The sequence below is a fragment of the Trachypithecus francoisi genome, unplaced genomic scaffold (genome assembly GCF_009764315.1).
Source record: "Trachypithecus francoisi isolate TF-2019V2 unplaced genomic scaffold, Tfra_2.0 Lachesis_group21, whole genome shotgun sequence".
Taxonomy (NCBI): Eukaryota; Metazoa; Chordata; class Mammalia; order Primates; family Cercopithecidae; genus Trachypithecus; species Trachypithecus francoisi.
Window position 1 is genome coordinate 41,233,305 of NW_022681467.1, and position 27,831 is coordinate 41,261,135.

Sequence of the window (27,831 nt, forward strand, 5' to 3'; positions counted from 1 at the left end):
TGGATGCCATTGTCTTTATTTTCATTATTATTTTGGAGCTTCTATACAATACAAGAAGACAAGAAAATAAAGTCATGAAGTTGAAAAAAGTCAAATATATCATCACTTTCAGATGATGGGATTATATATAAAATCAAAGTAACATCATTCAATATTGTGATACTTAAGATAATTTGGCAAGTTGGATACAAGACAAAACTGACAGGTCTTTATTATGCTACTCATAATTAATGATTTTGATGATAATATTTTCTACTTACTATTCAAAGCTTGGGATCCGTACATTTCAGTCCACAACGTGAGCAGCACTTTTCCACCAATGGGCACTCATCATCCTGCAGGCACTTGGGTTTATCGATCTGGGCACATAGCAAGGGCTTGCGTGGGCAGAAACCTTGTTTGACTTTATGGGGTAAAAGAAAACACTTGACCTTGAAATACTTGGTCATAATTTGAGACAAATTTGGGGAATCTTGGGAAACTCAAACAAGGTTTTATTCTGATTAAGATTCTTGCCTTTCCCCCTATAGTAACAATAGACTGGAGAAGGCAGAGTATCAACTTTCTGTGACTAATAACTTGAGGAGCATCAAGAAAAGTCTTGCCATCTCTAACTTGTACCATCTGATAGGATTCCTGTCTGCTGCTACAGAATTAATGGATCTGGGTTATATAACCCCAGAAAACCACAGGTAGCAGGAGTATTAGATAGCACACAGAACCTTCTTGTTTTATAAATTGTAGGCATTGAGGAGTATTTAGAGGGAAATGAGTTACCCAATGCCACATAGAAAGCCAGTAGAAAAGTTGAAGTAGGTTGAAAAGCCTTCGACTCCTGCCACCACACTATACTGAACCTTAGAACCTTAAAGCCATACCTGGACAATCCCTGGGACTACATGGGGGAGTAAACACCTGCCTTATAGGAGGCAGGAAAGTTGGCTTCTATCCAACATCATTTGCTACTGATGTTTTCCCCAGCCTGTCTTACACAATATGAATATGATGTGCATGCTCTGAAGTTCTGTGCAGACATGAAGGCTTATTAGGAATACACCTAATGGTTATGAATCCTTTATGAATTGGTGAATATTGTCACCTTGCAAGTCACTGAGGAATGACACTCAGAAAAAATAAGTTTTCCTGGGGAAGAATAGAGAGCAATATTATGAATTATTGGCTTTGGAGAACAGCACAATAGTCTTCAAAGGTCAATATAACTTGTTGGGCATTAAAAGGGGTTCCCAAGGATCCTCAAAGATGAGTCCAAGGGACATCCGAGGTTCAAGACACCCCCCCCATGAGACAGCATGGCATCCTTGGCACATGCCCAATAGATTTGGGAGGTATATCCCCAGTCCTTACCTGTCAAGGCCCTGGCACAAACAAAGCCACACCTGGATTCACAACATTTGTCTGTCAGGGGACAATCGATGTCACTGTGACATGAAGGTGGACACTCCTTACGTCCAGTGACAGGGAAGAGTGGGCATTGTCCATCCTTAACTAAAATAAGAGCAGATGTGAGCTTCTTAAAACCTCACCCCCGTCCCACCACCCTTCAAAGAGCCTTTCCTTCTCTTCAAAGCTAGTATCCCTTTCTGCAACTTGGTTCACCCTACCCTATCCATCTCCAATAGTCTGTGGAAGAATGAAATGTCTCATCACATCAAGGGATATGGTAGAGAGCGTGCTGGGCTTGGTGCCTTAAGCCCTATGGTAAAGTCCCAGTCCTGCTACTTAGTTTCCTTCTCTATAAAATGGGGATAATTATGTGAAATCTACACAAATCAGTGTAAGCCATTTTAGGGTATTTGGTTTTATTAGAATGAAATGGGGATCCATCGCAGTGTTCTCAGTAAACAAGTGATATGGCCTGACTCATGTTTTGAAAGGGTCATTGTAACTACTGTTTTGATAATAGATTGTAAGGAGGATAGAAGCAAGGAGACATTTTAGGAGGCTTTTGGGGTAATCCAAGTAAGAAGATGGCTCCTCAGATCAGGGTGGCAGCTGCGGAGGTGGTAAGGTTTTAACAGATTTGGGATCTACTTTCAAGGTAGAACTAAAATTATTTCCTAACTTAATGGATGTTAATTGATAAAGAGGGGCATCAAGTGTGATTGTGAAGTTTTTCAACCAAGATGAGAAGCATGGATAGAACAGGTTTGCGTTAGGGGAGTGATCTAAGAGGTACTGGTTTATGTTTATGTTTAGCTTATTTTTCTTTTTTTGAGACAGGGTTTCCCACTGTCACCCAACTAAGCCTCAACTTCCCCAGCTCACGTGATCTTCCTGCCTTCTCAAGTGATCTTCCCAGCCTCCTGAGTAGCTGGGACCACAGGCGTGTGACACTATGCCTGTTTTTTTGTTGTTGTGTTTTTGGTTGCTTTTTTGTTTTTGTTTTTTTGTTGTTGTTTGTAGAAATTGGGTATCACTACGCTGCCTAGGCTGGTCTCAAACTCCTGAGCTCAAGTGATCCTCTTGCCTCAGCCTCCCAAAGTGCTGGGATTACAGGTGTAAGCTACTGTCCCTGGCCCGAGGTTCTGTTTAAGCAAGTTCAACATGAGATGTTTGCGAGGTCCAGGTGGAGATGTAGAGCAGATAGTGGAGTTTGGGAGTCAGATTAGGGCTGGAGACACAACTTTGTGAGTCATTAGGACATAGGTGGTGTTTAAATCAGTTCTTTGGGGTTTTGTGCATGTATGCTCTTTTCCTCATCTGACTGCAAATTCTACAAGGGCTTCCCAGGTCAGGCTCAGGCTATGATGTGTTGAACTCCCAGAGGTATTATCAGGTTGCCTCTGAGTCTTAACCTAAATTTTCCACAAACTGACCTAAGCCCATTTCCCTGGCCTCCTCTTCCTGATGGTTCCTGGGAGAGGAGACAAGGGTCTTGTCTACAGCATCATGATTCCTTAGAGCTTCCCATGAAGGGAAGCTTGTGGTCTTAGTTTCAAGTCAGGTCCCAGGATTGCCTTGGCCGTTCAGGCCCATGGGTCCATGGAATTAAAATTCCACCCCGGCCGGGCGCGGTGGCTCAACCCTGTAATCCCAGCACTTTGGGAGGCCGAGACGGGCGGATCACGAGGTCAGGAGATCGAGACCATCCTGGCTAACACGGTGAAACCCCGTCTCTACTAAAAATACAAAAACTAGCCGGGCGAGTTGGCCGGCGCCTGTAGTCCCAGCTACTCGGGAGGCTGAGGCAGGAGAATGGCGTGAACCCGGGAGGCGGAGCTTGCAGTGAGCTGAGATCTGGCCACTGCACTCCAGTCCGGGCGACAGAGCGAGACTCTGCCTCAAAAAAAAAAAAAAAAAATTCCACCCCTACTCCTGACCAACTGTGGGTCCTCAGGCAACTAACTTTACCTCTCTGCCTCTGTTCTCTCATTTGTAAAGTGGTAGTGATGGTACATTTTTCAGCTTGCCTCACAATCTGTGGTCGAAATTGCAATGCTGCCTCATAAATCACACAGTGTTGCATTGTGAAGATCACTGGTCACCATCTCAATTGTTACCATTTAGTGAACCCACACCACGGGACCCCCACTATATCAAGTCTTTGTGTTTTAAATCATGTATAATCCTACCAACAACTCAATGAGCTGTTTGCTGTGACTCCAGAATTACAGAAGAGGGAACTGAAACTCAAAGAAGTGAAGAAAGCAGCAAGTGGGAAAAGTCAGATTTTAATTCAGGTCATTTTACTTCTAAGTTTGGTAGGACACTGTCTCCCATCATTGCTGGTGATGACCATTATACTAAGGAATAAATCCACAGCCTTCACCTTCACCCCACCCTACTCTCCACCTCCAGTGTGGACACTTACTCCATGGGATTCCATTCTTACACAAATCCTCAGTATGATGCTCAACAGGTTACTATCATGAGGAAACACCTTCTTCCAAGGGGGCACACTTGGCTTTCGGGTCGCATTGGCCAAGATCTATTAACATTTTCTATACACTATCTCATTTTTGGCAGAGCCACTCCATTAGGTAAATACTGTTATTAACCTCATTCTATAGACAAGGAAACTGAAGCTTATAAAGGCAGGCAACTGGCCCAAGACCTCCCAGCCAGTGAATGACAGAGTTAAGTCTTGAACCAAGGAACTTTAACCTCAAATCCTGAGCCTATAACCTCACTGGTATACTATTTCTAGTTAAACTAAACCCTCAGATTTCCAGGACATGCGTCTCACCAACTAACATGCAGGCCGTTCTGCAGTCATTCTCATTCAAGAAGTTGTTGGCATTCCCTTTGCAGCCCCTGTATGTGAAGGGTGTGCAGTGATAATTTTTAAAGTCAAAATACCAGCGCTGTGCATCATGATTACAGTTTCCTTGTCTCACAGGTAGCATGCAGGGTTCTGAAGTCAGGAAGCAAGGAAGGAAGGACATGAAGAGTAGAGATAAAAGAACAGGGTCAGTTCCCTAGCATTTGTCATAACTCCTGGTGTTATCACCCACATCAAAAAAGGAGCCATGGCAGGGGAAAACAAAGGCATAGGTTCTGGTCCCAGTTCTACTACTAATAGTCTATGTTGTATGGCACCTCTGAGCATCACTCCTTCCTTGCAAAGAATATTACAAGGTGCATATAAGAATCTTGTACTTTGGAGCTGATCTTTCTTCTCCATTGTACTGAGCTTTGGTAGGGCAAGACTTGTTCAGCAACTATTAGGTTGGTGCAAAAGTAATTGTGGTTTTTGCATTGTTGAAATTTGTTGTTTGATGTTAGAATACATTCTTAAATAAATGTGGCTATATTATACATCATTTTAATGCACATTTCTTGCTTCATGTACTTTTGCTAATGACTTATTATTTGCTCTTTATATTTATTTTAGACTGGAAATTATGTTAGACAAAAAACAAATTTGAGTGATTTTCTTATTTGAGTTGAAAATGGGTCGTAAAGCAGCAGAGACAACTTGCAACATCAACAACACATTTAGCCTGGGAACTGCTAAGAAATGTGCAGTGCAGTGATGGTTCAAGAAGTTTTGCAAAGGAGACGAGGGCCTTGAAGATGAGGAGCATAGTGGCTGGCCATTGGAAGTTGACAATGACCAGTTGAGAGCAGTCATCAAGGTTGATCCTCTTAAAACTACACAAGAAGTTGCCGAAGAACTCAACGTCGACCATTCTATGGTCATTCAGCATTTGAAGTAAATTGGAAAGGTGAAAAAGCTCAATATGTGGATGCCTCATGAGCTGAGCAAAAATTTAAAAAATATATTGGTTTGAAGGGTCATCTCTTATCCTATGCAACAACAACAAAATATTTCTCAATCCAATTGTGACATGCAATGAAAAGTGGATTTTACAGGACAACCAGTGACGACCAGCTCAGTGGTTGGACCGAGAAGAAGCTCAAAAACACTTCCCAAAGTCAAACTTGCACCAAAAAAAGGTCATGGTCATTGTTTGGTGGTCTGCTGCTGGTCTGATCCACTCTAGCTTTCTGAATCCTGGCAAAACCACTACATCTGAGAAGTATGCTCAGCAAATCAATGAGATGCACTGAAAACTGCAGTGCCTGCAACCAGCATTCGTCCACATTGGACCAACTGGCAGCCAGAAAGGGCCAACTGGTCCACAGAAAGGGCCAATTCTTCTCCACAACAACACCCAACCACACATCACACAACCAACACAAAAGTTGAATGAATTGGGCTACAAAGTTTTGCTTCATCCACCATATTCATCTGACCTCTCGTCAACCAAATACCACTTCTTCAAGCATCTCAACAACTTTTTGCAGGGAAAACACATCCACAAACAGCAGGATGCAGAAAATGCTTTCCAAGAGTTCGTCAAATCCTGAAGCACGGATTTTTACGCTACACAAACTTATTTCTCTTTGGCAAAAATGTGTTGATTGTAATCGTTCCTATTTTGATCAATAAAGATGTGTTTTGTTTTGTTTTTTGAGAAGGAGTCTCGCTGTGTCACCCAGGCCGCAGTGCAATGGTGTGATCTCAGCTCACTGCAACCTCTGCCTCCCAAGTTCAAGCAATTCTCCTGCCTCAGCCTCCTGAGTAGCTGGGATTACAGGCACCCCCCACCATGCCCAGCTAATTTTTGTATTTTTAGTAGAGACAGGGTTTCACCATGTTGGTCACACTGGTCTTGAACTCCTGACATCAGATGATCCGCCCGCCTTGGCCTCCCAAAGTGCTGGGATTACAGGTGTAAGCCACCATGCCCAGCCAATAAAGATTTGTTTGAACCTAGTTATAATGATTTAAAATTCACGGTCCAAAACTGCAATTACTTTTGCATCCAAAGTGCCTAGTACCAGAAAGAATGAAATACCAAGGAAGAGACAGCCCCTGATGCCTGAAAACTGATCTGACACTCCCAGCTAAGCCACATGGATTCTCTATTGGAGATCTGAAAAATCTCCTAGAACATCTATATCAAACAAGGTCACTCTGAGATCATGATGAAGTGAGACAAAAACAAGATCACCATGAAACCTGCAAAATACCAAACACCCATCCCCTTCTAAGCTAACATGAGTGACTTACGCTTCTCTACCATCAATCACAGCTTTATCCTCAGTCTAGTCTGCATTCTGTATAGTCTTATATATATATATAAGAATTGGGGGCAATTCTATGACTGGGATAGCCAGTCATAGAATTGCCCCCACTTTCTGACAGCACTCAATCTAGAGCAAACTCTCACTTCTTTAGACCCTCCCCTGAGTTACCCAATCAAAGCCCAAATCCTATAATAGATTCTTTCTAACAGCTTCTTACTGAAATGCCTCAAACTTGTCTAGGGTGAATATTTTCCCTCACTTCAATGAGTACTAAACCCAACTTGTTCAACTACAGGTGTATTCTGGTGGTCTTTTCAAAGGGCATTAACAGATATTTGATGAATGGATAAGTGTATGAGTGAATGAATAAATGAATCTTTTTAAAAAGTACACAGTTCCCCACACATATTGAATAGATGCCCAATACATTGAGTTACCAGAAAACCTCCTTGAAGATCAAAGAGTGTGAAAAACAATGCCAGCATCTAAGCTGACTGAGGTTTCGTTTTGTCACAGTGCCATAATAGTCTCTTGAACAGAGTGAGCATGCAACAAGTATTAGTTATTTGTGAACGATTGAATGTGGGACCCAAGAAGACCAGCATCAATATTATGGTGGTTGATGGTCACCATGCCTAGACTTACGATTTGTACTTGAGGGTTAGGCATTGAATAAGAGAATGAGAAGAGCACAGGCCCTGGGTCCTTGTCCTGCCATCAAAGGGAATCTCTCAGCCAGTTTTGGACAGAGCAAGAAGTGGGGAACCTCTGTCCTCAGCCTGGACACCACTACCTTGAAAGGGATCCATGCACTTCTTCTGACAGGCAAAAAGGCAGCACTTTAGGTATTCCTGGCAGTCAAAATCTGTGTTACATGAATTCAGAAGTTCAGCGGTACAGGCGAGCCTCTCTTTGGGACACAACCCTGGTTTCTCTGCAAGAAAGAAATGTCCAAACTCACATTCATTCAGAATTTCAGCTTTTTTTCTCCTATGGCAAAGGTGTGTAGTGAAATTCTCTCGGCCCTATCCTCTACCTTCAATTCTTAGCTCTTGCTCTGCTTCTATTCAGGGGCTAGTTCTGTTTCTCAGCACTCAGATTCGTTCAAATGGATCTGAATCAGGAATTTGTGCCCAAGAAGAACTGAAGGAGAAGTATGTTGGATTCCAGGGCAAGGGATTAGGAAGGGACCAAGGCCCTTTCCCTAAATTCAAAAGATTTTCTCTCTTCTTGAAACCTAATATTTTAATTCTTAATTCCTTTGTCTCTAGTTGATAAAAGAAACTAGTAAAGACTGGTGGAAACATCATGGAAGTAGAGGTCAGGAGGCCTGATTTGACCCTTGACTCCTGGTAAAGTCAAGACCGATCTGAATTCAGTTGTATGATTTTTAATTTACTTCTAAGGAGTAAGAAATGGTGGAGTGGAAGAAGCATTATAGTCAGGCAGATCTGGCTCGGGAGCCTGGCTCCACCACTAACCAACTAAATAATCTTGGGAAAGTATTTCCCTTCATCTGAGTTATATTTTCCATCTTTAAAATGAGAATGACAATTCTTGCCTTACAGGTTGATTATAAGAGTTCAATGGGGTGATGTCTATAATGCCTGGGGTAAGACCTTGGCAGATATGGAGTTGCTTTCTACCTTTTATTTTTATTTTTATTTTTTTTTTACTAAAAACTAGAAGAGGCAAGGGGAAAAAAACTATAGCACCTAGTGTTTCCAGTCAGCCTCCCATCCAAGTATTAACCAGGTCTGACCCTGCTTACCTTTTCAGATCAGACAAGATCAGGCATTTTCAGGATGGTATGGCCATGCTTCCCTCCTTTTTGAGGCTAGACATGGCTTCCTGATTTCAGTGCTTGTGGTAGGTAGAATCTAAAGTTGCACCCTCAAGATTCCCAGCTTCTGATTATTGAATCAAATACTAATCTAGGCAATGCTGTGAAGGGATTTTGCAGAAAAATTAAAGACCCAAGTTAGTTGATCTTAAGATTAGAGATAATCTCTAATCTTAAGGTCTCATCTCTGGCCCAGACCTAGTCAATTAGGTCCTTGAAAAGCAGAGTTTTCTTCTGGTTGGTAGAGAAGAATTGATCAGAGAGATTCAAATGATGAGAAGCATCCAACAAGCTATTCGTAGCTTTGAAGATAGTTGAGGTCAAGTGCCAAGGCATGAGGGTGGCATCTGGAAGTGACAGTAAAGTAGCCTCAGTCCTATAACTCCGAGGAAATGATTCTGCTACAACCAGGGAGCTTGGGAGAGGACCTTGCATCCCAAATGAGAACTACAGCCCTGGCTGACAATTCAATCTCAGCCTGGAAAGAACCGAAGCAAAGAACCCAGATGCACAATGCCAGACTTCTGACCCACAGATAATTTGTTAGGTAGCAAAGGATGGCTGATATAGCGTTTAATGTGTCTCCATGATTCTAAACTGAGTATCCCTCCAATGGAATCTGGCCAGAGAGGCGTGATCCTTTCAGATACTACTGAGTTTTGGAACTGTAGAACCTTGGAATGGAAAGAACTCTATTATCGTTGGTACCAAACTTCTGATTTCACAGATTAAAAGAAATGAGGTCCGATAGGACAAAACAATGCATTAGGGGCAAGTCTGGGATTTACAGTCCAGGACTCACTTCAGGAGCCCCACATCTTCCCTGAGGACTGGCCACTGAGACTTTGAGTACTTTCCAACAATACTTCTTGTCATTAATGATCCCTCCAGGAATGGGCTGAAGCTAAGAAGAGTATGTGGTTCCTAATTTGGAGCGTACATCAAAATCATCTCTACATGTTTCAGAAAATATAAACTCTAGGCTGAATCAGAATCTCTAGAAAGTGCATCTTTGGGACTCCACTTTTTAAAAAGAACCCCAGGTGATCCTAAAGCAGGCAATGGGCACCAGGAGGTAGGCTGTTACTTGGGAACCATTGTTCTAGGTTTAGCAGACAGAGAGTTTGGCAAATCAAACTGGGTTTGTGTCGTTGAAGCTCCTTTCCCCATTGTCAGCTTGAACTCTCACTTATTAATAAAAACCCACCTCTGTTTCTTGTCAGCTCTTCTTAACCACTTGTTTGTGTGTAAAAGCACACCTCACAGGTTTCTCTGCATCTACTGGGGATGCTTCCCAGAGATCTGGTCTCAACTGTCTTCTGACATTACTTGACACATACTTCCTGGGTGATCCCACTCATTCCCACGATCCCAACTATGATTCTCATCTCTTCCTCCAGACTCATCCTCTATTCCAAACTAAAGACTCTTATTTCGACCTGCCTGGGGAAAACACCATCTAAGCATCTCAGAAGCGCTTCTGTTCTAACATATTTAAAACAGAACTATTACCTCCTTACGCCCAAGCACTACCTTACTTTCTATTCCGCATCTTGACATTTGGCATCAACAGGTCCAGTCTGTTATTAGAATCCAGAGATGTACTCCTTCCTCTCTGCCACCCCAGTGTCCTGTCAGTCATGGACTTGGGTCAACTCTGTCTCCTAAACCTCTCTCCAAACCCTGTCTCCTGCCTCTCTTTACTACCACTCCCTCAGATCAGCACCTGATCTCATCCCTTATCTCTTCTCAACGACTGCAGCAGCCTCCTCACTGGTCCTCTCCTCTCAGGCTCATGCCTAGTGACTTATTAATTCAAAAAAAATTAAACTTGTGTGTGTGTGTGTGTTTGTGTATGTGTGTGCAGTGGGAATGAATGTGATCACCCAAGAGGTATGTGTTGAGTGATATCATAAGACAGATGAGACCATATCTCTGGGGAGCATCCCCAGTAGATGCAAACTATATACATAGTCTCCTTCCATGTATACATATGGAAAAGTTAGGGAAATAATTTGGGGGGAACAAGTAAGGAAGGTATGTGGAGGGCCAGGGTGGTGAGCAGGGGTAGTTTTCTGTGGCCCCAAATCCATGGCAGAGGAGGCCTCATCTGACACTGGCGCTGGCCTCATGCCTAACCCTCATCCTCAAGAATGCTTTCTAAGGAAGAATGGCTGCAGCTTTTTTGAACTCACGTTTGTTCTTCTTGTCCAGCAATGCAGAAGTCCACTCCAAAGCAAGGGAGAGAAGCAGCAGGAAAGCTACATTCCTCCAGGAGAAGGTGGGGCTGTGGAGAGGAAGATGCCTGTGTGGATGAGAAGAGAGGTGGGAGTTAAGCACAATCCAGAGAGAGACACAAATTGTGTGCAGAGGAACCTTAGAGATGATCCACCAGGTCCCTTTAGTTCACAGGTAAGAAGACTGACACCAGCATGGGGAAGGGGTCTGTCTGAGGTCAGATGGTGAGTTAGGGTGCATCTAAGACATTTTGTTTCAGGAGCCTGACCAATCGCCATACCTTGCCATGGTACTGTACTTTGTGCTACACAGACACTTGCCTATTGTTTTGATCCTGGGTAAGAGGCCACACTTAAATGATCACAAGAATTTGTTTGGCACAGTTGCAGAGCTGGTTTGCCCACAGTCACTCCAGAGGCAACCCCAGACACTAGTGAGCATCTTTTCTTTGCTCCACTGATGACAGAAATGGATGGTATGAGATTTTCCAGAGGGCCTGGGCACACTCTACTGGATCTTGGTGCACCAGAAGCAAGAACGATCTCAGATGACCTTGGGTTAACAAAGAAACCCCTTTTATTCCTTCTGTTACTATCCAAGCCTAGGATCTTATGATACTCCCAGACAACCAGATGAACAGATGAGCTTCTCCCACCTACTCAAGCCCCCATTTCCCACATGTGTTTTCGTGATCCTTATGTATTTTTTATTTTAAGGCATGAAAAACTAATAATCCCTTACTGTATTAACTCTTAGAGTGCATTCATTTCAAAAATGTAAGAGGTGGGTAGAGGGAGAAAGAGGAAGCAAGAGACAGAGAAACATCTTTATGCCAAAATATACGTCTGTAATGGTGGAACTTCAGATACTGAAAAAGCTATGACGGTATCTTGGAATAGAGTCTCTTCCAGAGTTCCTGAAGCCATACCATGCAGCTGCCTAAAAGTAAAGACTGTGACAATTTATCTCCCCGATCTTTCTTGTTGGGGGAGTTCTAATCATGTATCCTCTTCAAATTTTACAATAGTGCCTGTACTCTTTGGTCATGGAAATTATGACCCCAAACATAGTGATCTTGATTTTGGGCGTGGCTCAATCCATTATAGCAGCATATCTTGGATCCTCTGTTTCCTCATCTAGAAAATGGGAACAATGCAGTTAACCTGGAAGCTTTGTTGTCATTGTGAGGATTAAGATGAGATAGCACGAAGATTTAATGAAGTGGTATGGAGTGGTGGGAAACGTAGCATTCAGAGTTAGACCTGAGTTCACATCCTTAATCCACCACTTACTGGTTGTGTGGCCTGGGCTCAGTCACTTCACCTCACTGAGCCTCAGTTTGTCATAAAAGAAACAATAATAACACCTACCTCATAGACATGAGAATTACTTGAACTATTTTTGTAAACCTGGCTTGTAAATCAGTGTTTACTGTATTTTAGTCAATTAACAAATAATGAATGGCAACAGTGAATGCCAACAAATGTTCCTATTACCATTTTAGCTTTTGAGTTCCCTAGTCAGAGACTGTGTAAATCATTCCTCTCGTTCCCCTAAAAGATCAGCCAAAAGGCCCTTTGGTGCTTTACATTTTTTTTTTTTTTTTTTTTTGAGACAGAGTCTCGCTCTGTGGCCCGGGCTGGAGTGCAGTGGCCGGATCTCAGCTCACGGCAAGCTCCGCCTCCCGGGTTCACGCCATTCTCCTGCCTCAGCCTCCCGATTAGCTGGGACTACAGGCGCCGGCCACCTCGCCCGGCTAGTTTTTTGTATTTTTTAGTAGAGACGGAGTTTCACCATGTTAGCCAGGATGGCCTTGATCTCCTGACCTCGTGATCCGCCCGCCTCGGCCTCCCAAAGTGCTGGGATTACAGGCTTGAGCCACCGCACCCGGCCTACATTTTTATTATCACATTTTTATTATCAAGTCACTCTATGGGTTTGAAATTTTACCCTTTAACCTGAAAACGTCTGTTAACCCAGGCTTGAGAATCAGTTGATCAGATTAGCCTGCAGTCAGTTAGAAGAAAGATCTCATGGGATGGAGGCGGGAGAGAAAGACAAATTAATAGAATTGCCAAACATAACAGAGGATGTCCATTTATAATTTTAGCATAAGTATATCCCATGCAATATAAGGAACATAGTTCTACTAAAAAATTATTTGATGTTTATCTGACATTCAGATTTAACTGGTCATCCTCTATTTTTATTTTCTAAATCTGGCAACTTTGACACAGAATGAATCCATTTTGGTTGGACTGGGGTTTGTTTGGGCAACAGACTACAAAACACAAGTCTTACAGGTAACAAATGAGCATGATTGCGAGAGTTGCTAAGTGGGGGCTCTGAAGAACTAGGACAGACCTGGAATACACGGACACAAATGTGCTATAGAAATAATATACCAGGTTCTGGGCACAGTGGCTCATGTTTGTAATCTCAGCACTTTGGAAGGCCAAGACAGGAGGATCACTTGAGCCCAGGAGTTCAAGACCCACCTGGGCAACATAATAAGACCCTGTTATGTTCCTATTACCATTTTAGCTTTTGAGTTCCCTAGTCAGAGACTGTGTAAATCATTCCTTTCGTTCCCCTAAAGATCAGCCAAAAGGCCCTCTGGTGCTTTACATTTTTATTATCAAGTCACTCTATGGGTGACTACAAAAAAAAAAAAATTAAACGAAAAACCTTAGCCCAGCGTGGGCCGGGTAAGTTGGCTCATGCCTGTAAACCCAGCACTTTGGGAGGCCGAGGCAGGCAGATCACAAAGTCAGGAGATCCAGACCATCCTGGCTAACACGGTGAAACCCCGTCTCTACTAAACAAAATACAAAAAATTAGCTGGGTGTGGTGGCAGGCCCCTATAGTCCCAGCTATTCGAAAGGCTGAGGCAGGAGAATGTCATGAACCCGGGAGACAGAGCTCGCACTGAGCCAAGATTGCACCACTGCACTCCAGCCTGGGTGATAGAGCGAGACTCTGACTCAAAAAAAAAAAAAAAAAAACTTAGCCCAGCATGGTGGCGCACACCTGTGGTTTCAGCTACTCAGGAGACTGAGATGGGAGTCACTTGAGCCCAGGAGGTCAGTGTTGCAATAAGCCATGATCATCCCCCTGCACTTCAGCCTGGGTGACAGAGTGAGACCCTGTGGAAGAAGGGAAGGGGAGGGGAGGGAAAGGGAGGGGAGGGGGAAAGAGAGAAAGAGAAGAAGAAAGAGAGAAAGAAAGAAAAAAAAAAAGAAAGAGAGAGAGAGAAAGAAAGAAGAAAGAGAAAGAAAGAAAGATGAAAGAAAAGAAAGAAAGAAAGAAAGAAAGAGAAAGAAAGAAAAAGAAAGAAAGAAAGAAAAGAAAGAAAGAAAGAAAAAGGAAAGGAGAAAGGAAGAAGAAACAGTGAGGGAGGGAAAGGAAGGCAGAGAAAGGGAGGGAGGGAGGGAGGAAGGAAGGAAGGAGGAAGGAAGGAAGGAAGGAAGGAAGGAAGGAAGGAAGGAAAAAGGGAGGGAGGGAAGGAAGGACACACACCAGGAATGAAGAGATGTGGACTGAAATCCATGCTTCACCATCTACTCACTGTATCAACTTGGGCTAGTTTTACTTCCATCTACCCATTTGAAATTTTACCTGTCAGGCCGGGGGCGGTGGCTCAAGCCTGTAATCCCAGCACTTTGGGAGGCCGAGACGGGCGGATCACGAGGTCAGGAGATCGAGACCATCCTGGCGAACACGGTGAAACCCCGTCTCTACTAAAAATACAAAAACTAGCAGGGCGAGGTGGCAGGCGCCTGTACTCCCAGCTACTAGGGAGGCTGAGGCAGGAGAATGGCGTAAACCCAGGAGGCGGAGCTTGCAGTGAGCTGAGATCCGGCCACTGCACTCCAGTCCGGGCGACAGAGCGAGACTCCTCCTCAAAAAAAAAAAAAAAAAAAAAAAAGAAATTTTACCTGTCTACCCATTTGAAAAATGAGTAGATTTGACTAGATTAGGCTTGTTCAGGCTGGGGTACCCTTATCCCTCAGGATACAGGAAGATTTTCCAGGAGGTACACAGGTACAGAGGGATCTGAGGATGTTACTGATTCTTAAACTACATATTTACTTTTTCCTGAAGTTGATCTACTTGAGAATGAGCCACCCTGAAGTCTCCTTTTCTTCCTCTCTTTCATTAAGTCCTACGTCTTTAAAGAAAAAAAAAAAAAAAAAGAGCATACTTCTTACCTATGTCTCACATGTCTTCAAAGTGCAAAAACTTCTGAATTCCAAACAAAGGAACAATTCAATAATGCATTTTTCTGAGGATGCTTTCCATGGAAGCAAAGCAAAGAAAGTGTAAGAAATACCAAGGGGTCGGCACTGGTTTCATTCAGGTGACAAACTCACACTAAGCCATTGTGCCTTTTGCTGTCTACCCTAGAAATAGGATTCAGAAGTGTGATGGTTGCCACAGGGATATATATTAAGACATTGATTTGAATTGAAAAATGAAGTCATTCTTCTGTGGGAGAAATGAGTTTGACTGATTTGGCTAATGGAGGACTGACTTTGCCAATTAGTTAAATCTGTGCCATCAAGTTTTCTTAAAAAAAAATATTTAAAGTATGCAGTAAGATAAAAGCATTTTATAAAAGTAATCACAAAATTTTTTTTAAATATATTTTTTATAAAATGCTTGCAAACTTTCCTATATTTTGAAACGATAGTATTCAAACTTTCCAACACTTACAGAGCATTTCAGATGAGATAAGGTGACTAAATGAAAGAGTAACATGTATAATTAATCATATTCTTAATCATTTGGTAGATGCTGGTAAAGCCTTTTTGGTAAACTTTCCAGAAACTAAGAAAATCACTTGTGATTTGTGATTAATATTCTACCTGCTAAAAAACAAATCATTTTGCAAGATACCAAGTGTCCAATTCTATGCCTTTATAAAAATTGAAGGAGAGTTTAATCAAGCTATTGATTAATAATTAAATTAGATCATTAAAATAATTTTTAAATGCTTATAATTATTTTAATATAATCTCTTGAGATCAACAACACATTGCTAGCCAGGAGCAGTGGCTCATGCCTGTAATCCCAGGATTTTGGGAGGCTGAGGCAGGTGGATCACTTGAGGTCAGGAGTTCAAGACCAGCCTGCCCAACGTGGTGAAACCCCATCTCTACTAAAAAATACAAAAATTAGCCAGGCATGGTGGTGCATGACTGTAATCTCAGCTACTCAGGAGACTGAGGCAGGAGAATTACTTGAACCTGGGAGGTGGAGGTTGCAGTGAGCCGGGATCGTGCCACTGCACTACAGCCTGGGCAACAGAGCAAGACTCTGTCTCAAAAACAAAAAACGAAAAATAATAAAATAAAGTAAATAACATTGCAAAATATTCTGCAGTAGAAGTGCATTCCTAAATAAGTAAACCCAAGGCAATAGTTGAAAAAAAGGCATATAAATAAGTAACTTTAGTTTAAAATACAGTCACTCTTTGGTATCTTTGGGGGATTGGTTCCAGGAGTCCTCACAGATACCAAAATCCTTAGATGCTCATGTGGTATTTATAAAATGGCACAGTATTTGCATATAACTTACACTCATTCTTCCAAATACTTTAAAACCACCTCTAGATTGGTAGGTATTTAATACTTACCATTATAAATGCTATGCAAGTAGTTGTTATACTGTATTGGTTTTTATTTGTATTATTTTTATTACCTAGGTTGTCTTTCAGGATTTTTGTAGTTTGGGGTTTAAAATTAAGTCTTTAATCCATCTTGAGTTAATTTTTGTAAATTGTGTAAGGAAGGGTCCAGTTTCAGTCTTTGCATATGGATAGCCAGTTATCCCAGCACCATTTATTGAATAGGGAGTCCTTTCCCCTTCACAATAGCAAAGACATGGAATTGACCTAAATGTCCATCAATGGGAGACTGGATAAAGAAAATGTGATACAGATACACAGTGGAATACTATGCAGCCATAAAAAAGAATGAGATCATGTCCTTTTGCAGAAACATGGTGGAGCTGGAGGCCATCATCCTTAACAAACTAATGCAGGAACAGAAAACCAAATACCACATGTTCTCACTTATAAGGGGGAGCTAAATGATGAAAACACATGAAGACATAGAAGGGAACAGCAGACACTGGGGCCTATGGGAGGGTGGAAGGTAGGAGGAAGGGGAGGATCAGGAAAAATAACCAGTGAGTACTAGGCTCAATACATGGGTGTCAAAATAATCCGTACGACAAACCCCTGTGGCAGAAGTTTACATGTACCCATGAACTTAAAAGTTAAATTAAAAAAAGAAAATGGCATGAATAAAAGACTTTTGTGCATAAGATTATATTCCATTATACTGAAAGTCTGTGGGGTAAGAGGAACGAACATATGAGTTCAAGGAAAAAAATTAATGTTTTAAATTTTCCAACTGTTAAAGAATTGCTTTCCATATATTTTTAAGTAGATGCTTGTGGGTATCAAATTAGTATGATATTTCTACCCCAGTGATTATATATATTATAAAAAGCTATGTAGCAGTTTAAAAAATTAATATTTACATGTTCACATGATGTATTGAGATTCACTTATGTTGTGCATTGTTTGTTCTTTTTTATTGCTGAGTTTTGTCCATTCTATGGATATACAACAGGTTCATCCTTTCTCTAGTTGATGGAAATTTGGGTTATTTCCAGTTTGGGGCAATTATGAATAAAGCCCATAAAAACATTTGCATAGAGGTTTTTTTATGAACGTAAGTTTTCATTTCTGTTAAATAAATACCAGGAAGTGGTATTCCTGGGTTATGTGAGCAGCGTATGTTTGTAAGAAACTGCCAAACTCTTTTCCCAAGTCACAGCACCATTTTGCATTCTCGTTAGTAGTGCGTGCACTACTGTCCTAAGAGTTTCACTTGCTCCACATACCTGTTAGCATTTGGTATTGTAAATGCTTCTATTTTAGTCATTCTAATAGATGTGCAGTGGTAAGACTGTATGCTATTTGAAGAAATGAAAGTAATTAGCCTACATTTGTGGAACTCTAAGAATCTAAGCCACTTCAAATGTTGGTGGGAAGATTTTTTTTTTATTTTCCAACTTCTCCTAGGACAGCTTTCAAACCCAGTCGGTTCCTTGGTTTCTGAGCCTGCTTGGATAGGAGTTTCTCCAGAGCCCCTTCATTGAACCTACTTTTTAAAAACGTCTTCATAATTTCCATACTTTATTGTCCTTAAATCATTAATTTTAAGCTTAATATTATTCCTTTTTTATTTTCCATGTCTGATTCTCTACCCACAATCTTTGTGTTTTCATTAGATTTTATTTGCCTTTCTTTTTCCAACTTGAATTGGGTTATTGGTCAATTTCATTCATTTCTCATTTCCTGTAATTTACTTTCATTTTTTTTAATTTGAGAAATACCTATTTCTTTTTTTTTTTGAGAAATACCTATTTCTTCATCACTGCTTTCATTGCACTTTAAGAAATTTATTTTAATTAACTAATAATAATTATTTATATTTATGTGCTACAATTTAATGTTTTGATGTATGTACACATTGCGGAATGGGTATGTCAGGGTAATTAACACATCCATCACCTGAGATACTTATCATTTTTTAAGTTAGAACATTTCTGTAGCAGTTGTGAAATGTGCAATACATTGTTAACTATGGTCACCATGCTATGCAATAGATCTCAGAGACTTCTTTCCCTTGTCTAACTGAAACTTTATTCCCTTAACCAACATCTTCCCTTTCCCCATACACTCCACCCTGCCCCTGGCAACAACCTCTGATAACCATCATCTACTCTCTACTTCTACAAGTTCAACTTTTTAGATTTCATATATAAGTGAGACATGCAATATTGGTCTTTCTCTGCCTGGCTTGTTTCACTTAGCATAATGTTCTTCATCTTCATCCATGTTGTTGCAAATTACAGAATTTCCTTCTTTTTAAAGGCTGAATAGTAGTTCATTGTGTATATATACCACTTTTTTACCCATTTATCCATTGCTGAACACTTAGGTTGATTCCGTATCTTGGCTATTGTGAATAATGCTGCAATGAACATAGCAGTGCCGATATCTCTTCAACATACTGATTTCATTTCTTTTAGATATATACCCAAATATGGGATTGCTGGATTATGCAGTAATTCTACTTTTAGTATTTTTGAGGAAGCTCTACACTATTCTTCATAATGGCTGTACTAATTTATACTCCCACCAACAGTGTGCAAGAATTCCCTTTTTGGCCAGGTGCGGTGGTTCACCCCTGTAATCCTAGCACTTTGGGAGGCCGAGGCAAGTGGATCACGAAGTCAGGAGATTGAGACCATCCTGGCTAACACGGTGAAACACCGTCTCTACTAAAAATACAAAAAATTAGCCAGGCATGGTGGTGGGCACCTGTAGTTCCAGCTACTCAGGAGGCTGAAGCAGGAGAATGGCATGAACCTGGGAGGTGGAGCTTGCAGTGAGCGGAGATTGGGGCACTGCACCCCAGCCTAGGCAACAGAGCAAGACTCCATCTCAAAAAAAAAAAAAACAAAAAAAAAGGATTCCCTTTTCTCCACATCCTCATCAACACTTGCTATGTTTAATCTTTTTGATAATAGACATTCTAACAGGCATAAGGTGATATCTCATTGTGATTTTAATTTGCATTTCTTTGTTGATTAATGATGTTGAGCATTTCCTCATAAACCTATTGGCTATTTGAATGCCTTATTTATTTATTTACTTATTTATTTATTTTCAAGACAGAGTCATGCTCTGTCACCCAGGCTGGAGTGCAGTGGTGTGATCTTAGCATACCGCAACCTTAGCCTCCCAGATTCAAGTGATTCTTGTGCCCCAGCCTCCTGAGTAGCTGGGACTACAGGCATGCACCATTATGCCTAGCTAATTTTTGTGCTTTTAGTAGAGACAGGGTTTCGCCATGTTGGCCAGGCTGGTCTTGAACTCCTGACCTCAGGTGATCTTCCCGCCTTGGCCTCCCAAAGTGCTGGGATTACAGGTGTGAGCCACCATGCCCAGCCTTTGTATGCCTTCTTTTAAGAAATGTCTATTCAAGTCCTTTGCCCATTTTTAAATTGAGTTGTTTTCTTACTATCGAGTTGATGGAGTTCCTTATATGTTTTGAATATTAACCGCTCATCATAGTATGGTTTGCAAATATTTTCTCTCACTCTATGAATTGTCTCCTGACTGTTGATTATTTTCTTTGCTGTGCAAACGCTTTGTAATTTAATGTAATCTCACTTGTATATTTTTACTTCTGTTCCTTGTGCTTTTAGGGTCATATCTAAGAAATCATTGCCCAGAGCAATATAATGGAGCTTTCCCCCATGTTTTCTTCCAGAGTTTTATAGTTTCAGCCATTGTGGTTAGATCTTTTGTCCATTTTGAGTTGATTTTTTAAAAATATATGCATATTTTGTGTTTCAGTAGCTTTTGGGGCACAAGTGGTTTTTGGTTACATGAATGGATTGTATAGTGGTGAAGTCTGAGATTTTAGTGCACCAGTCCCCAAGTAGTGTACGTTGTACCTAATATGTAGTTCTTTTTTTATCCTTCTCTGCCCTCCTACATTCCTCCCTTCTGAGTCTCCAAAGTCCATCATATCACTCTGTATAACTTTGCATACCCATAGGTTAACTCAACTTATAAGTGAAAACATATGGCATTTGGTTTTCCATTCCTGAGTTTCTTCACTTAGAATAATGGCCTCCAGCTCCATCTAGGTTGCTGCAAAATACATTATTTCATGATTTTTTGTGGCTGAGTAGTATTCCATGGTGTATATATACCACATTTTCTTTACCCATTGGGTTGATTTTTTTGCATGGTGTGCAATAAGGGTTCAATTTTATTTTTCTACATGTGAATTTCCAGTTTTCCCAAGACCATTTATCAGAGGCAGTCTCCATTGTGTGTTCATGGCACCTTTACCAAAAATCAATTAACCATAAGTGTATAGATTTATTTCTGGGTTTCCTATTCTGTTCCACTGGTTAATGTATTTGTTTCTATGACAGTACCATGCAGTTTTGATTGCTATAACTTTGTAGTATATTTAAAATCAAGTAGTGTGATGCCTCCAGCTCTGTTATTTTTGCTCAAGATTGCTTGAGATTCTTGGGGTCTTTTGTGACTCCATACAAATTTTAGGATTTTAAAAATTTCTGTAAGAGATGCATTTGGAATTTTGGTAGGGATTGTGAAGTTACACACTAGGAAGTTGAATAACCTGGAAGAAATTGAGAAATTCCTAGAAGCATATAATCTACCAAAACTGAATCATGAAGAAAGAGAAAAACTAAATACATCAACAAGTAAGGAGATTTACTTGGTAATTAAAAATCTCCCATCAAAGAAAAGTCCAAGATCTGATGGCTTCATGACTTCATTCTACCAAACATTTAAAGAACTAATGCTAATCCTCCTCGAATGTTTCCAAAAAATTGAAGTGGAGGGAATTCTTTCAAGTTCATTTTATGAGGCCAGCATTATTCTAATACCAAGCCATGCAAAGACACTACAAGAAAAGAAAATTACAGGCCAATATCCATGATGTACATAGAGGCAAAAATTCTCAAAAAAACAATAAGCAAATTGTATTCAATAGTATATTAAAAGTATCATTCACAGCCAGGCATGGTGGGTCACACCTGTAATCCCAGCAATTTGGGAGTCCAAGGTGGGCAGATCACTTGAGGCTAGGCGTTCGAGACCAGCCTGGCCAACAGGGCATAACCCTGTCTCTACTAAAAATACAAAAAAAAAGTAGCCAGGCATGATGACACATCCCCATAATCCCAGCTACTTGAGAGGCTGAGGCACAAGAATTACTTGAACCTGGGTGGTTGCAGTGAGGTTGCACTGTAGAGGTTGCAGTGAGCCAAGATCATGCGACTGCACTCTAGCCTGGGTGACAAAGCGAGACCCTGTCTCCAAATAAAAGAAAAACAAAGTATCATTCACCATGATCAAGTAGGATTTATCATTTGAATGCAAGAATGGTTCAACATATTCAAAGCAATCAATGTGGTACACCATCTTAAAAGAACTAGCGATATAAATAATATGATCATCTCAGTAGATGCAGAAAATGCATTTGACAAAATTCAACATTTTTATGATAAAAATTTTCAACAAGTTAGGTATAGAAGGAATATACATCAACATAGTAAAGTCCAGATATGACAAGCCCACCGCTCTTATACTCAACAGTGAAAAGTTGGAAGTTTTTTCTCTGAGATCAGGAACAAGACAAGAATGCCAATTTTTACCACTTTTAATCAACATGGTACTGAAAGCCCTGGCCAGTGCAACTAGCAAGAAAAATAAATAAAAGTCATCCAAATAGGGAAGAAAGCGGTGAAATTGCCTCTGTTTACTTATGACAGGATCCTATATATAGAAAACCCTAAAGACTTCACACCGAAAAACTGTTAGAACTGATTAAGTAATTTATTAAACTTTCAGGATACAAAATCAACATACAAAAATCAGTGGCATTTCTATACACTAGCAACAAACTATTTGAAAACCAAATTAAAACAATCTCATTTACAATAGCATAAAAAATACTTAGGAGTAAATTTAACAAAGGATATGTAAGATCTGTACACTGAAAACTAGTGAAATAAATTGGAGAAGACATAAACAAATGAAAAGATATTTCATGTTCATATTTCGTATGGATTAGAAGAATCAATATTGTTAAAATCCCGTACTACCCAGAACCTACCTTTTTGCCCAGCTTCCCCAAATAGCAGAGGTTGCACTTTGCAGAAAACTGAGCAGCATTTTGCAATTGAAAGATCTACAGATGGCCAGGAGCTGGGGGAACAGTGTGAATTCCCAGGTTACAGTATTTAGGAACTACAGGTAAGGGCCCACTATAACTCCATTACATCTCACTACCCCCTAGTTCTCCCCCATTAGGCATTTGCCCAGCCCCAGGCCTCTCCGTCTCCATGACTGAGAGCTCCTAGCTTACACCCCTCCTCATCCCCATAGCATAGCATGTTCTGTTGCGAGGCTACTCAACCAGATATGTGCCTCTAGTCTCAGTTACTAAGAAATAGACCTTGAGGAGGACAACTAGATCCATAAATCTCTTTAATACACCTTGCCCTAAGTTCAGGCAGAGTCAATAAGTACATTGGTAAGCCTCGTCCAAAGATATTATCTTCTAAATGCTGCCTAGTCAGATATCTACATTCTGACACTGGGGAAAGATAGTCTCTAAATATCGAGTACAAAACTCCATATATATATCCATATTTTGTTATTAAAATATTTTAAATCTTTTACATTTTTTGTCCTTTTGATCTGTCAATGATTGAGAAAGGTGTGTCAAGGGCCCTCAATACAGTTATAGATTTCTCAATTTATGCCCATAATGATATTAATATTTGCTTTAATATATCCTGATTTGATTGGTTTAGGTAAATACAAATGCATTCCTGATGAACTGAGTCTTTTACCATTATCTAGCAAGCCATCCTTTATCCTTAAAGATAAAACTTCATCTTAGAGTTTTCTTTTTTTTTTTAGACAGAATCTCCTTCTCTCTTTCTCCCAGGCTGGAGTGCAGTGGCACGATCTTGGCTCACTCCAACCTCCCCCTCCTGGGTTCAAACGATTCTTGTGCCTCAGCCTCCCAAGTAGCTAGGATTACAGGCATGTGCCACCATGCCTGTAATTTTTGTAATTTTAGTAGACACGGGGTCTTGCCACGTTGCCCAGGCTGGTCTTGAACTCCTGGCCTCAAGCATCTGCCTGCCTCGGCCTCCCAAAGTGTTGGATTACAGGTGTGAGCCAATGAGCCTGGACTTAGAGTTTTCTATTGCCTAATATTAATCAAACTATATGTTCTCTTCTTTGTTTGCATTTACCTAGTCTTTTTTCCATTCTTTTGCATTCAACCATTCTACTTACATTTTAAGTTTATCCTTCAAATAGTGTAAATCTATACTGTAAAAATCCAGTCCAGCAATTATTACCTATTAATTGACATTTGTGGGCACTAATGACATATTTGGATTCATTTCTACAATCTTATTACGAGTTATGTACTCTCAGTCCTCATTATTCAGATTCTGTACTTGCAAATTTGCCTACCTGTTGAAATGCATTTATCACCCAAAAATCAATACTCATGATGCTTTTGTGGTCATTCAGGGATATGTGCAGAGTGGCAAAAAATTTGAGTCACGTAACATACACATTCCCAGCTGAAGTCAAGCAAGACAATGCTCTGCTTGTTTAAGCTCTTCTACTACTATAAACAAACTTCCTTTTTGCAGTCGATTTAGTGTCACATTTTTCACATTTGTGTGCTTTTTGTTGGTGAGTTTGCTGTTTAAAATGGCCGCCAAGAGTTACTAAAGTGCTGTCAGGTGTCCTAAGAGCAAGAGGCCTGCGATGTGCCTTATGAAGAAATTACCTGTGTTAGATAAGCTTGGTTCAGGCATGAGTCACAGGGCTTTCAGCCACAATTCAATGTTAATGAAACAATAATATATATTATATAAGGTGTGTGGGGTTTTTTTGGTTTTGTTTTTTGTTTTTTTTTTTGAGATAGAGTCTCACTCTGTCACTAGGCTGGAGTGCAGTGGTGCGATCTCGGCTCACTGCAACCTCCACCTTCCAGGTTCAAGCCATTCTCCTGCCTCAGCCTCCCGAGTAACTGGGATTACAGGCATCTGCCACCATGCCCTGCTAATTTTTTGTATTTTTAGTAGAGACGAGGTTTTGCCGAGTTGGCCAGGATGGTCTCGATCTCCTGACCTAGTGATCCGCCTGCCTCAGCCTCCCACGGTGCTGGGATTACAGACGTGAGCCACCGCGCCTATACACACGTTTAAAAAACAAAGACAGGGCCAGCACGGTGGCTCACGCCTGTAATCCCAGCACTTTGAGAGGCTGAGGCAGGCAGATCACCTGTGTTCAGGAGTTCAAGACCAGCCTGGCCAACACGGTGAAACCCCGTCTCTACTAAAAATATAAAAATTAGCCGGGCATGGTGGTGCACACCTGTAGTCCCAACTACTCGGGAGGCTAAGGCAGGAGAATCCCTTGAACCCGGAAGGTGGAGGTTGCAGAGAGCCGAGATCACACCACTATGCTCCAGCCTGGGGGACAGAGAGATTCTCTCTCAAAAAAAATGTATGTAGAGTTTTTTTAATAATTAACCATACAGGTTAAAAAATAGAAAGTAGCCAGCCTCCCAGAAGCCTTCTGTGTGCACCTTCTAATTACCAACTGTATCATGTGTCTTCAGACAGAAGTACACATAAAACAGGGTTATGTATTGATCAAATGATGAAAATGTGTGGTCAGAGGCTTGCATTTTCCCTAGGAGCAGTGGCTCAGTAGTTGCTGATCCGATGTTCACAGTGACTTTACAAAACATAACTACCCCCAAGTAACGGGAATCAACTGTATTTTTATTACTTTGGGGACAAATAACTTTGAGCTCTCCATGACTTGCCACAACAAAAGACTTCCTAGGCAAATTGTCTATTGCCTTGTTCCAGGCGGGGCTCTACTCAAGGCTGCGGGACCAACACTAAAGAAGCAGCCTCTATGTGGATTAGGCCCCTTCTCCTGGCAGAGGGGAAGCACAAAGGAGCTGGCAGAAACTCACAATGCAAAACTCACAATACATATGCTACATCTGCTCATATTCCAACAGGTAAAGCACAGCCGACAGCAAACCCACAGTCAATGAGACAGAAATATGTCTTCCTTCCACAGGCGGTTCTGAAATTGCAAGGTAATGGGCAGGAGTGTCCTCTTAAAGGAAAGATGGAATGAATAGTTGTGAATAATAATATAACCTATCACTATTACTCCTGTTTTAATTTTTTGAAAATGTGTAGATACATATTACATGTTTGTTTGTTTTTTTAAAAATATCAAACTTTACCCTACTCAGGCTCTCACCCTCCACACTGGGCCACTCAAAGATGCCCAACTTATCCTACTTGGGCTCCAACAGCCATATCAGGATGCATTCGAGACCAGCCTGGCCAACATGCTGAAACCCCGTCTCTAATAAAATGCAAAAATTAGCCGGGCGTGGTGGCGCACGCCTGTAGTCCCAGCTACTGGGGAGGCTAAGGCAGGAGAATCGCTTGATCCATTGATGCCTTCTTCACCCTGCTTAGGCTCTGATTCCTGACACAAAACAGTCCTGTTCTGTGGAACCCCTCCTCACTATGCTTGGCCCAACTCCCCACAGCCAACCACCCTAACTTCTACATATCCTCCTCATCTCCTTGGGCTCTGACCCTCCATGTCTGGCTGCCCACCCCCATAGATACCCTCCTCACCCTCCTTCAGTTCGAACAGTCCACATCAGGCCTTCTCCCTATGGAGACAGCTCCTCACTTTGCTCCAGCTCTGAGGCTCCTCCTTCATCTGCTCCCCCGCCTGGACACTCTCCTCACCCCACTCAGGCTCTCATTCTGTGCCAGTCTGTCCCTATAGCCCCAGGGGGATGCCTTTCTCAACATGGGCAGACTGGTCTCCATGCTATGCTGCTTCTTGCCTCCTCACTGGACATTCTCATCTACCCCTGGCTCCAGCACACCATGCCAGCAGCCCTCCTACAGAGACACCCTCCTTGACCTGTTCCAGCTCTGATGCCCACACGGAGCCAGTCATGGCTCCCTTCCCCTTGGGGCAAACGCCTACCTTGCTCTGCCTATCTAATGGCTTTAGGACTGACCAGTTCGGTTAGTAAAGAAAAGGAGACAAAACAAGGAAGAGCTACTTTTCCTTTTTGTAAAAATATGCATTGTGAAAAAAAATACAAAGATAGGCCGGGCGCGGTGGCTCAAGCCTGTAATCCCAGCACTTTGGGAGGCCAAGACGGGCGGATCACGAGGTCAGGAGATCAAGACCATCCTGGCTAACACAGTGAAACCTCGTCTCTACTGAAAATACAAAAAACTAGCCGGGCGAGGTGGCGGGCGCCTGTAGTCCCAGCTACTCGGGAGGCTGAGGCAGGAGAATGGCGTGAACCCGGGAGGCGGAGCTTGCAGTGAGCTGAGATCCGGCCACTGCACTCCAGTCCGGGCCACAGAGCGAGACTCCATCTCAAAAAAAAAAAAAAAAAAATGCAAAGATAAAAATATGCATGAAACATTAACGTTCGGTCTAAAGAACTATTATGAAGTGACCACTCATTAAACTATCACTGAGATCAAGTAAAAGATTTCCAACACTTTCTGCTCCTTGCTTATTCTTTTTCAATATAGCCCCTTCCTAGGCTCTCGAAGGCAGCTAATGGTAGTGACTTTCTTTTTCACATTTTCAAGCTGGTATGTATTCCCTTAAATATGTTTTTGTTCTTGTCTGCTTCTGTTCTATATCAATGGAGTCAGTTGGAACGTATTCTTTTGTGCCTGGCTTTGTGTGTTCAACGTTATATTCATGAATTTCATCCACATTGTTGTGTGTAGCTGTATTTTGTCAATTTTCGTTGCTGTGCCATCTATTGCATGACTACACACATCTCTACCGAGTTGCTTATAGTTTGCAACTGTTAAGAATAAAGCTGCTGTGTGTATACCTAGCATGTATGTAACACGTTCTGCACGTATATCCCAGAACTTAAAGTATAATTTTAAAAACTAGGATTTTCTAAATTAAAATGTTATTTATTTCAATATGTAACAAGTTGATTATGTTAAATGAATTCATAAATGTTTTTAAATGTCAAAAAAATTAAAAATCGTATTCATGCAAAAAAAAAGAATAATGCTGCTATGAACACTTTGTGTGCATTTGCTGGAGCACGTGGGCAGGTGTTCTTGTAGGTTATACATCCAGGATAGGGAATGACGGGTTGCAGGGTATGCATATCTTCAGCTTCTCAAGCTGATACCAAGGTATTTCCCAAAGATTTGGGACCAATTCACAGCCTTGCCATTGGTAATTTAGAGTTCCTATTGTTCCATATCTATGCTGTATGTAGAATTGTCAGAATCTTTTCGTTTTTACCATCCTGCTATGAGTACAGAAATACATCATTGTGGACTTAATTTAAATTTCTTGACTATTAATGAGGTTGAGCACCTTTTTAGATCTTTATTAACCACTTGCATATCCTCTCTTTGATTTTCCTTGAAACTGTTTTGCTCATTGTTCTCTGGGGTTGTCTGACTTTTTCTTGCTG

At 41.3% G+C, this 27,831-nt stretch overlaps 1 protein-coding gene across 1 annotated transcript; it reads right to left on the reverse strand.

The window, feature by feature from the left end:
* On the reverse strand, window positions 1-26,085 carry WFDC8 (WAP four-disulfide core domain 8). Its single transcript, XM_033186558.1, has 6 exons — window positions 25,982-26,085; window positions 10,597-10,706; window positions 7,352-7,492; window positions 4,208-4,375; window positions 1,366-1,506; window positions 1-403 (listed from the first exon to the last, which is right to left on the reverse strand). The coding sequence occupies exons 1-6, from the start codon at window positions 26,005-26,007 to the stop codon at window positions 264-266; spliced, it is 726 nt and encodes a 241-aa protein (XP_033042449.1). The 5' UTR covers window positions 26,008-26,085; the 3' UTR covers window positions 1-263.
* Between the last annotated feature and the right edge of the window lie 1,746 nt (window positions 26,086-27,831).